This window comes from Sander lucioperca, chromosome 11 (assembly GCF_008315115.2).
Source record: "Sander lucioperca isolate FBNREF2018 chromosome 11, SLUC_FBN_1.2, whole genome shotgun sequence".
Lineage (NCBI taxonomy): Eukaryota > Metazoa > Chordata > Actinopteri > Perciformes > Percidae > Sander > Sander lucioperca.
Genome location: NC_050183.1, coordinates 17,061,457 through 17,074,042, shown reverse-complemented (window position 1 = coordinate 17,074,042; position 12,586 = coordinate 17,061,457). Strand labels below are relative to the sequence as shown.

General features: G+C 41.2%; 1 protein-coding gene across 1 annotated transcript in view; it reads left to right on the top strand.

The window, feature by feature from the left end:
* gmds (GDP-mannose 4,6-dehydratase) overlaps positions 1-12,586 on the top strand; it is a 186,200-nt gene that overhangs the window by 144,147 nt on the left and 29,467 nt on the right. Inside the window, exons 8-9 of the mRNA XM_031282365.1 lie at positions 363-481; positions 2,447-2,543. Of these exons, the coding sequence (XP_031138225.1) occupies positions 363-481; positions 2,447-2,543 (216 nt within the window). The remainder of the gene's footprint in view (positions 1-362; positions 482-2,446; positions 2,544-12,586) is intronic.

Genomic DNA, 12,586 nt, shown 5'->3' with positions numbered 1-12,586 from the left:
GGGATTAATAAAGGATTTTGAATCTTGAATAACTTGTGGTGTAATGTATCGGTTGGGCCATGTCAGTTGTGTTTGCGTGCATAGGTGCATGTGGATTCATGGCCACGTGTGTGCTTTTGTGTGTGCCAGCAGCACAGTGGGCCTGTGGGAGCGCTCTGTCCTCCTTTCCCACGATATTTGTCCCATGAGCCCCTGCAGTGACGTCAGGACAGAGGTACGGGCGAATGCCCCGCTCAGAGGTCGCAGGTTCACTTCCTGTCTGTCAGGACTAAGTTGGGCACGGTCCAGTGTGGAGCGCTGAACTGTCTTTATGATCTCTCAGTGGTTTAACCTCTCTGTCCCTGTCTCGCTGTTTCTTTCAGGCTATGTGGCTGATGCTGCAACAGGAGGAGCCAGAGGATTTCGTCATAGCGACGGGGGAGGTGCACAGTGTGAGGGAGTTTGTGGAGAAGGCCTTCAAACGTGTGGGGAAGACCATTGTGTGAGTACACACAGATACACATTTGGTACACAATCAGGCATTTCCATACATGTTTTGGTGATTTTACATGTCTGTATCATGAATAAGCCCCCATGTCACTTTTCCATGAAAGTCACAACAATCACAGGACGTACCTTCTGACATTTTTATAACACTTTTCCAGTCAGATTTGAATGCCATCACTTTAAAGTGCCCATATTATGAAAAAAACACTTTCTGGGATTTGGGGTGTTATTTTGTGTCTCTGGTGCTTCCACACACATAGAAACTTGGAAAAAAAAAACATCCATGCAGGTTTCTGAATGTATCCTGCCTTCAGTCTCCGGGTGAGCTGGTCAAAATCAGCAGGGCCGTCTACGTCATCGACCGAAACATTTTGTGTGTGCTAACCACTTTAGCTAATACCACATCAGCTAGCTGTTTCTCCAACTTCAGTCAGTACAAGGCAGGATTAGCCGGGAGACTTCTAAACGAGGGCACACTTCCAACTTTGCGTAGAATACCTGCAGGCGAGGGACATGTAAGTAGTTCTATAGTGTTGTAGCAGTGTTTTGCCATTGAGAACGAGGTAGCTAACCGCTAGCAGCGCTAGCTTCTAGCTAGTAGTCCTTACCTAGGTACTACGCATGTGCGACTCCCAACCAAGATGGAACCGAAGTGAGATGCCTCACTCTGTAGCTAAAACAGAGAGCTCAACACACGGGGTGAAAAGAGGAGCTGCAGCAATGTGCAGTACAACAAAAAGATGGTGTTTTTTGAAAATTAAACCATGTAAACCTATTCTGGTACAACCTCTAAATACAATTATGAACCTGAAAATGAGCATAATATGAGCACTTTAACGTAAAGATCACAGCATGAACTCATAGAGATACTCAATACACAGTTTTTTCTTCTTAGGAGCCCTGAAATAAATAATGTCGATGAGCCAATTTGTAGAGACGATGAGATGAGACAAGGCTATACAAATGTATCTATTGTTATACCTTGAAATCAGGTACAAAAGACAAAAACACCTCAGAAAAGCACAGTAATCATCAGACTATCAGCTAATTCCTAGTTTTTCACTTTCATCCAGCTAACCAAGCAAAACATTTTAAATATACACAGCAAAATGCCTCTAACATAGAAATTCCATTTCTAACTTTTTTTTAATCATCCATTTTGTGTGTGATCGATCTGGTGTTGGTGAGTAGGAGGCTTGGCATTGTCATTCTGTGTGGTAGTTCCCTTAGCTGCGCTAGCAGAGTTCAAAAATGATTTTTTTGTTGGAGTGAGAAGCAGCAGGATGGTCATCCATTAAGCAATGGAGATCCAGAACCAGTTTTTCATTTTCAAAATAAGTTAGCAAATTCTTTCACTCATGCATTCTGAATATCACACATTGCACATTGCAGCTCTCTCTGTAGTGGTTCATGTTTGAAAAGAGCCATGACAGGGGGCGCCTGGGTAGCTCACCTGGTAGAGGGTGCGTCCATATACAGAGGTTCAGTCCTTGACTGAGCGGTCGCGGGTTCAATTCCGACCTGCAGCCCTTTGCTGCATGTCGTTAGAAGAAGTCTTCCGTTTCATGTCTAAGGCTGTCCTATCTAATAAAGGCCTAAACATGTCACAAAAAAAGAAGAAAAAAAGAGAACATTCCTGGATAGATGAAGCCAGCAATGTCACAGGTTCTACTGTATGTCTGAAAGAAGCTATATTGTGTAAACTTGAATGCCACATCTCAGTCCCCTCCTCTGTCTCACCTCTTATTCACCTCCCTCTTGTGTCCTGGAACACTCTGACATGTTGGTGAAGCTGTGTGTTGATTTCAGAAAAAAAGACAGGTGACATGTTTTGTCTGCACGAGTCGTTAAAGAAACAAACTGCACAAGAAGTAATCAGGGAGATGAAGGAACAGACAGCTGAACCTTCCAGCAGCTGTGGGAAAATGTTTCCTTTATGCTAAGATTTGTGTCTCTCCAGGTGGGAGGGAAAGGATGAGCAGGAGGTTGGCCGCTGCCAAGAGACAGGAGTAGTACATGTGAACGTGGACCCAAAATACTTCCGTCCCACTGAAGTGGTAAGTCAGATTTCTCCCTGTCTGTCTTTGTGTGTTCTGTCTTCTGGCCTGAATTTGGTTTTGCTCTTCTCTTTTGCTTAACATTTAAGAATTAATATCTTCTTCATGGAACAGTATTTTTCCAAGGCACATATTATAAGGATTGAAATGAACTTTTATTTACTTGATTTAGCGTTAATGGCTCCAGACTTTAGCTGAAGGAACTTAATGTGCACACACATTAACACATTAGCTGATACTTTATCCATTCACTAGCTTTATAAAAAACGAGTAAGTGGATCAAGATTATTTTTTAAATATGCTCCTTTATTTTAACATAACAAGCATTAGCTATAAAATAGTTGTTTTCAGGGTGCCCTGGTGGTTTAAGATGCAAGCTACAGTACTGTATGTAACAACAACCTCCAATTTTTATTTTTGTGTTATTTTTTATATTGTCATACTATGGCAAAAATGCCATTCAAATGTTCATGGGTGAGGAGGAGTAATAAACATGACCCTCTCTCACTTTGAGCTCTTTCTTTTTAAGCTAGCAAATGGCCTGAACACCTACAGTCTCTGGCCACAGCTACAGCTGGGTTGACAGTAGTTGTCCTAATCATGGGTGTTTATGTTTGTTGTTGTTGATATTGCCTTGAGTGAGCCCATAAGTGACAGACCATCATGATCTTCAAACTTTGTACTTTCATTTGTACGGTTGACTTTAGAGATGTGTCGGAAACAAAAGGGTTTTTCCTCTTGACTTCAGCCCAAGCTAACTTGTCACTTAATGATAACTTAGAGGACCATACTGGCGGTTTTGCATGTTTTAGCCAATTAACTACAAATGTTATACTTCATGATTGCCAACTATTTGTTTCCCAGAAGCATTTGTTTCAGTTTATTTCTGATTTATTGCTTGCTGTGCAGTTTATCATGCAGGAATGCAGACCATATCAACAAACTACACTCACTGCTGCAGAATAAAGGCGATCTACTATGATAAAATGAATTCATGTAGTTCTGTGTAATTCATGACACAGCGCAGCAGATATTTCCTCTTCTATATGACCTTAACATGAATGTAACATGTTTTTTTCTGCATGTATCTGATCGCCGGTCATTGTGTCTGGGACCATACACTTATCAGATGTAATGGGTCCAGTTGACAGCCTCTGGCTGCTTATTGTATGCTTTTAAACAGCTGGAAACAAGCCAGTCCGCCTCCTGAAGAGTAATGTAGGCTGCATCCTGCCAGTTGGTGCTGAATGGGTGCTCATATTCAGGCAAGCAACGATGAAAATGTAACTTTAATAGCGAGGCCGTTTTTGGGCGTGTTGGATTGACTCACTCAGCTGGTGAGACAATTCTGCTGCATTAGAAACCGCTTTGAAAGCACAAAGTATATGTGTCTCTTTGTATCAGCTTGTGCATAGACAAGTGTGCGTGTACCTGTGTTTATAACAGCTGTGAGCATCCAAACCAAAAAATGAGCAGTCATTTTTTCTCTCCATCTCTCTTTAAGTGTCTTTGATATTTGGGAGGTCTTTCTCTCATCGCTGTGGCCCAGGGGTATTGTGGCTGCTCCCCTTGGGACGGTGTAGGGTTACCCAGGGGTGTTGTGGCCGAGATTAGCTGTCAGGTTCTCAGTTTAAAGCTAGGAGCGCCCCTCTGCTGAGCTTTGGCCTGGCGAGATTAAAGCTGAGATCCAGTTGAGTGATGGCGGAGGATTAGCAAGGAAGCCCTGCTGAAGGCCTGCTGAGGCGATGGAAGCACCGGTCACACACCTGAGCCTATATTCTTTGTGCTTGTCGGCTCATTCATTCAAGGTCTTAACCCTGAAACCGCACTGAAAACCACTCCAGACACTGGTCAAATCAGCCAACGGTGACCTATCGGCAAAGGAACAGTTCAGTGTCTTTCACAAGAGCTTTTGTGATACATGGACAAATGGACAATAGATCCTTTAGTGTTGATGCCTACCTACCCTATCAGGCAACCCAGTCCATCAATAAAGCTAACACTAGTTGCAACATCTGCTTACAGACTTTGTCAGCTAAAGGAATTTGTGAAGGCAGCATTGAAAGGTTTCAAGATCCAGCCAGAACAACACAAAGTAGTTTCTGTGAAGGTACTTTGGTAAATTTGAGAGATGCCAAATGTCCAATTTGAACAATATTTTATAGATTAATAGACCAGAAAAATAGAAATTCCTGTATATTGTCATACAATCCAATCCTATAGCTCTGCTGGCATTAAGTGGTTGTAAGAACCAAGCCTTGTCTACTGCACACCATATAGAGATATTGAAAATAAAATAAATTACTTCTGCACAGTCACTGCAGCACTTATTAAACGTACAATATTGCGGTCACTGACCTTCAGCATTAGGGCTGCAACTAACGATTATTTTCATTATCAACTAATCTGCAGATTATTTTTTAAATTGTCTATAAAATGTAAGAAAATAGCCAAAAATGTTCACCCCAGTTTCTCAAAGTCCAAGGCTGTTTCCTTTAAATGTGATGTTTTTGTCAGTCCAAAACCCAAAGATAATCAGTTTAATATGATATAAAACAGAAAAGCAGGAAATCTCCACATTTGAGAGGCTGCCAAGTTTGCATAAAAAAATTACGACTATCGATTTATAAATAGTTTGATTAGTCGACTAATAAAAACACAGCTCTCTTCATCAGGGATCACAAGTTCCGACTGCCCAAGGTGACGTCTTATTATTTTGACCGACCAACAGTCCACAACCCAAAGATATTCAATTTTCTGTGGTATAAAACGGAAAAAAAGCAGAAAATTCTAACATTTCAGAACCTAGAAATGTTTTTTGGATTAAAGGTTTCAATTTTTAAAGCTGTTCTTCTGTCTGTCAATCGCTTCCTCTATTCTTCGGGTCTGAGGTTGCATTTCACTTTCCAGTTCAAAAGTAGAATATCCAGCGGTTTCTATTACTTGGAACATGTGTAGCTCAGAGGGAACCGAGGGGAAAGACGGCAGGGATAACGAGAGGGAAACAGTTCACTTACAGAGGGGATTTTTCTTCTCTTTCTCACTGTCTCTTTATTTCTGTGGGGTTAAAGGGACTGAGGAGTGTTTAACCTCTGACCCCTTCAGACAGGAAGTGACTGACACCGGGCTCACAGCTCAGCATTGTGGCTCTCCTGAAGTGGAAATACCTGTCATCAAGTGTGTGTCTCTGTGTCTGTGTGTCTGTGTATGCGCGCGCGCAATAACAATCTAGCTGACACAATCTGTTTCGGTAGTGTTTGCTATTTAGGTGCAAGAAAATTTGGATCCAGGTGCAAGAAAATTTGGATCCATGTGGGGCCTGTGTGCAGATGTGTGTGTGTGTGTGTGTGTGTGTGTGCATGTGTGGCTGTACCTAAGAGGAGTGAGTCTTCAGGCTGTGTGCGCTAATATATATGTAATTCATCATTATCCCTGTCAGTGTGTGTGTCTGACATGGGCTCATTTATCTCCCCTGCCCCTTGGGACAGGGGCGATCAACCAGGGCGGCGTGAGAGCGGGTTAAATATGCAGGTGTGCTTCACATGTGGTTTGTGTGTGTGCGTGTGTGTCTGTAATCGTTCACTTGCATGTGTTTATTTGGAATATAATGCCTTAAGGCTGCAGAGGTGGTGGCGAGTTTGTCTGTGCTCATGGAAGCTGTTTACTTCATATTCAACATGCTGGTTAAAAATTAAGAAAAAAAGCTACCACCATTTTTTCACAGATAGTCACATGTAAAAGCAAAAGACGTGTGGTTTGAAGCTGTCAGGGGTGTAATGAGTTACCCATCAGCTAAGTTTCAAACTGATCCAACTGTCATGGCTGCCGTTTGTTTCCATTGTATTTGTTGTGCAGTGCTTTCAATCACACTTGTCAGCCTGTGGGATCCTGCCAACATTGAGGCTTGGCTCTGAGCAGCCTCTACCTGAGCTCTTTGCAAAGGTGTGTCATGTATTATGCTCTAATAGTTAGGATTACTTTTGGTTGCCAGGCAATAAACAGTGCTGTGGTCGTGGATATTTCTAGTGTGATCAGAGGGTTTCCTCTGTCTGGTTCTCACGGTTGTGTTTAGACCTTGTTAGGAGATTTACAAGGCTGGAAATGATCACTGACTGTGTGTGTAAACGTAGTATATGGAGGTAACTACAGAGATGCTAAAATTGACAATAGGTGTGTGAATTAGTACAGTATAATATATGAATTAGGTGGCGTAATCTTGTGCGTGTGCGTTTTTCCGGCATATTTATAACATGGGAAGACGGTTACAGAATATGCCAGAAAGAAGGGTTATTTGGTATTGCACACACATAAAGTTGGGGGTTTATGAGTGTCGGATCAAATTTGTTGCGACGGAGGCCAGATTTTTACTCCCTAGTGTGGATCACACACCACAAATACTGAATCCTACACCTCCTATTTCAAAGTCTGACACTGTGAGCCCCTACTCAGACAAAGGTAGAGTCAACTGCACATCTCCCCCCCCCCCAACCCCCCAACCCTCTCCCATTGGGTCTTTCCTGCCTTTAGTAATGTGCGTTGCAACTCACTCACCTTAAAACTCCTTCACCACTCTGTCCTTGAAACACATGCTTTCATTAGCTAGCACTTCTTTACAAATCATACACTGAGGCCATGGTGAGTCTCTTGAGCCAGTCCAAATAAACACAGCTCAATATACTGTTCATCATATTTCTTTTTCTATTAGCTCCTGTAGTTTCAAGCTGCATTTGAAAATCACTACATTTTGTAGCTTAATCGCCTCCTCGAGCTATTTCACGTCTTCTGCTGCTAATGTTGACGTGTTGGTGCGTCGCCAAAATCAGCCGGCCTAACTACATAAACCAAGCTCAGTTTACAAACTTCTGCTGTAATGCAACTTTGTATTGTCTTTTTTTGGACCATCCCTGTCTAGTAAACACCAATGGCTTTCAAATTCCATATCCCCAGTTTTTTTAATGTAGGCTCTATGTAAAGAAAATTGAAGTCTCAAAAGCTGTGGCTATTTTCTGGACCTGAGGAAGCTCCACCAGTGCCACCGTGGCCTGTAAACTGATGTTTTGTAATGTGTAAAATAATTAGAGAGCCCCTTTTTAATTAAAAAATGTTACATTATCAAAGATATATCCTTACTGCAGTTTACTTTTTATGAACCCTGAGTTGATAATTTCCACTTACACTCATAAATACTCCATCACAAGGGGACTCTTCTCATAAACACAAGAAGGCATTTAACAGATGTTCTAATACAAAATATAAAATGGCATTTAAGTTGTAATGTTATAACTAATGTTGGTTCTTTTTCAATATCATTCCAGTTTCCTTTCATCGGACAGTTACCTAACAACTTGTTGTCATGTGATTGATAATAGCTGCAGAAGTTTCTCTCTTTTTCTTTGTTTAAACATCAATGAATCTGAAATATTTATTGCGGATCCCAATTTGTCTCCCTTAGCACTGGAGTGTTCATGTGTGCTTTGGACTGGGACGATTATGTTTGTGCACACTGCACGTATTTGCGTTGGTGTGTGTCTATGTGCATGTACGCACTTGTGCCCGTCCTTGCTAATGCAGCCCGGTTGTCATACTTCCAAGTTCATGTATCGCTGCGGGGGATAAACTGCTATGAGTTGAGTGACAGCGCTGTGTTTTCTGTCCAACCTCTCGTGCAGAGGAGGAGGAGAAGTGGTGATGAATGGGAAGTTGTCTCTCAATCTGTCTTTATCTCCATCTATCCCATTGGTGTTTCGCAGAACTCCTACACTGTCATTTTCCCAGGACACCTCCTCACCCTTTTGGCCCTTTTTGCACTTCTGTCTGTGTCACGGTCACAGTGATGTAATGAACATTAGTCGGCAACACAGGAATGCCCTTCCAGGCGAGATTACTCCTGTAAGTTAAAGCAGACAGACAGTTGCCCCCATTATTACCTACCACCTACTCACTCTGCTGTAGAGACCAGAATCAGAGTCCTCATCTTGACATCAGGCAGACAGGACTGATGATCGAAATCAACTCTGAGTTTTGTAGGACTGCAAGTAATAATATGCTACTTGTTTTGATAATTTATTATTGAAGTTTAATCAAAACAGTATAGTAATGGGATTACAAGTTTGTTAGGAGTGAGGGAAAAATGAGTCAATCATTCCAGATAATCAAACCAGAGTAAATCCAGCTAAATTGTACCTTTATTTTATTTACTTTATCTATAAGATTTTGTAGTGACAAAAGCATGCTCCCAGCATGACATGTCATTAGTTTTAGCATAGTGCATTGCTCCCCTGTGTTCCACGGCCACGCTATCTTTATCACTACAATCTAGAAGTCATCTTTGTTTGTGACCGATTGGAGAGATTTCCGTCTACGAGCTATCAGTCTCTTGGCAGCTGTAAGGCGGGCTAGGCAGAGGCACCTCTGCTTGAGTTCCAAGTTAAAGCCATTTATTTTTATCTGATCTTTTTTCAATCGATAATCTTCCTTAATCAGATAATATTATTTAGAATATGTATGTAAATCGGAGGAAATGCACATTATAAGTTCCCAGGGCCCAAAGTGACATGAGAAGCTTGATAAATGACTTTTGGTTTAATCGTTTGTCAAAATTGTCATTTCATTTTATGCTCTAATTAATCAATTATCTCAGCACAAGACTCATCATTCATCACACTGACATCACAAGTTGGAGCATATTTTTCTCTTTGGTGTATTTTGATTGACAGAGAGGAATCACCATCAGAAGTTCCCATCAAAAAAGCAAGTTAGGCTTTGTTAGAGTCTCGTACCAGCGTTCCCTGCATTGCAGTCACGTACACGTGACGGATCAACCTTTTGTTTTGCAAGTTCATTCCAGTGCAACACAAACAAAAAGGCAGAAGTGCTACCTACCACCGCTGCTACAGCGCCAGCCTGTAGTCTCGGGAGTGTCGAGTGCATGCTGTATACACATAAACAGACACACTATAATAAACAGTTTGTCATTCCATGGTAAGGATTATCTTTGTGTTCATTCAAATAGAAGAAAGACACTAATCAAATAAATCCTGCTCTTATCTTTGCTCTGACCCCGAGCAACATCCTGACACTGCATCAGACCATGTTCTCGCTGGTTAGTGGAGCCATTGTTTGTTATTCATTGGTAGGAAGAGTTTTCTGAATGCTAAATTTCACATTTGTTCACTCTGGATAAGAGCAATAACTCAAATATACCAGATGGACAGAACATGAAAGATTTGTTACATCATAGCAGAAACTGGCATGAAAGGATATGTAGCAACATGTAGGTTGCATTCACACCTGTGAGAGTTTAACAGAGCAGTTACCAGGTCTGTTTTTATTTTTTATTTTAGTCAGACTGCAGGTAAGAATCAAAAGCTTCCACATCAACCCCTAAATATAGCCCTGTTGACAAACCACACCTCTGCATCTGTCAACCGTCTGTCCATGTGCGTATGCGAAGTCTTGATTCTAAACTTCCTTCTTGCGTCAGATGGCTATCATTCCAGTACTGAGGTGTGCATAACGAATTCACCAAAAGCACACTCTGCTGCATACTCTCATACGTCGTCATTCCTGTCGTTGGACAATGAGCTCAGACAATGGATCCAGTGATCCAGGAGAATAAAGACGGCCGGTGTTGTGGTAACCTTTTATGACTGTTGGCAAGCAGAGTCAATCCACCTGTTGAGGTCATCAACATGACAAAGACATAGGTGACTGATCTGGTTACTAAATAATGTTTTGCATTGTCAAGCTTTATTGAGTTTAAAAGACAAGTCCACCAACGCCACAGTTAGATATCATCAGTATGTGATGTTGAATGCATTCCATGTGGCTTTGTGATGAAGTGTTGTGACCTGCCTCCACTATTTCAGTTAGTGATCTCATGAGTCTCACAGAGCGTCCTTTGATTGCTCCCACAGACAGGGCCTGAACTGAGCAGAGGTTTGACATAGTTAGCGAGAAAATTTGTTTGCAAGCAGTGGTTTGTTGAAAACTCCAATCAGATCCGTCACAGAGTGGCTACAAGGCCCTGACATGTATGTGCACAAACCACATTATCATGCAATAAGCTAGTCTAGTTCATGTTGAAGATGCATGGCACAATGGCATACAGGTACAGTTAGAAATGCTATGCATTGTGATAAAATATTAAAACAAAAGTAACAAACATGAACATTCTTTTTTTTCCAGGTCTCAAATATGTACTGTTTGTAATGTACAGCCACTATAACAGTATCAAACACACCCAAAACAGAAATATGCACACTTTAAATAGCATTATGAATACCTTAAGTAGCATTACAAGGCTCAGTCCTATATTTTTAATATATATTATATAAGACGGAAACTGCCTCAAAAATGACAAATGATAACCTGTGACCATGACAACATCCTTCTTCCTTCGTTTTACAGTGGATTTCTCCCTGTGTGGTTGTTGAATATTATTGTAAAATGATTAAAAGCTACAGAAAAAAAGCTATTTTCTGTCTGATTCTGAGGGACAGAGCTACACCTGATATGCAGCACTTATATTTTGCAAGGCTGAATTGTAGCTGCACTTTAAATATTTTTCTCCAGATATCTCCAAGACAAAGAAAAACACAATGTATTGTACTTGTATATCACTTTGTCAAAGTGTGTTTGAGAACATTTTTCCTTAAACCCTTTTCAACCTGGACCATTGTTACAATCGCATGTTGTACAGCCAGGCATTGTTCAAACCCACAAAACTTTGCTTTAACTTCTAGTCAATGTCTCGAGGACTCGAGGGATATATAACGTGTCAGACGAAACTGTGGGAAAATGTGTAGTGTGTACAAAATCACATGACAGCTTGAAAGATTCCAAATGATGTTATGGTGCAGCCATGAAAACATGGTGGTTTAAATAATTCATTTAGTGTAAGCATCATATAGTTTCAATGAAGTGTTACAACAAGCAGAGACATAATATATGTGTGATGTTGTCATACAATGTGGAAAAGGTCTCTATTTTCTAACGTCAAGGCTGCTTAAAAAAGAAATTTAGAGGGGAAAATCAGAGTTCAAGAGTTTAAAGCTACGCAATATATTTAACAAGTCTGCTCGGTGGTACCAAGCTGAACAAATGGGCATTATTGTGGAACCCCCACACCCCCATTATCTCTGAATATTCACTACAGATGGAGTTTAATTTCAGAAAACCCAACCATAGCTTTATCATTCAGTTTTAAAACAAGATAACCTACTTTCTATAAAATAAAAAAATGAATGTGTTACATTGCAGCTGTAGGAGTTGAAACAGCGTGCATCTAAAACATTTCATTGGTTTTATTACTACTCTTCTCTCTCTTGCTATACAAGCAAAGGTGGAGAAGTTACAGGCTGGCAAAGTAGTGATGAGACTCTCACCAACATGACTATAAGATAATCAACAAATGACAACCAGGGACCTTAAGGCAAGGGTATGCTCAAGAAGAACTAGTTTGTACAAGGTGTTGTCAGTCTACGTTGGGAAGCAAAAGTTTTTGTAACCGTTCCGAATGGCAACAGTCCAAAGTGAAAAGCCGTCCATGGTGCGGTGAAGAATCAGTCAGAGGGAAGATCAAACCGTGGCCGTGGATGCCAAAAGGGGTTGGAGGAGGGGTTTACGGACACTGTTTGACCATGCGACAAGCACTTTGGTGAAGCATAGTGACATCTTTAGAGTCAGTAGGGTCTCTTTTTTAGCAGCAGAAATGAGGTGCTTGGTTCTCAGACCTTGTTGAAGAAACAGAGCTGGTGTTGGGTTTCATTTGACTCCATGCAGGCGGTCCAGACATCATAAATCCACTCCCAGGATCCTTGTAGTGCTGTCTCCACACACAATGAGTATTACAGTTTCTCTGATTGGAAGAGGATGAGACAAGCTCCATTTGAGTTGCTGTCAAGTGTCTATGTTTTTCAGCAGACATCATATAACCCTTCTTAAATCCACACCAGTTACTGCTTTTACTTTCTGAACGTTCTAGTACAAAATAACACTAGTGGTAGACACAGACGCAGTAAGGTTGCAGCAACCGCAGTGTC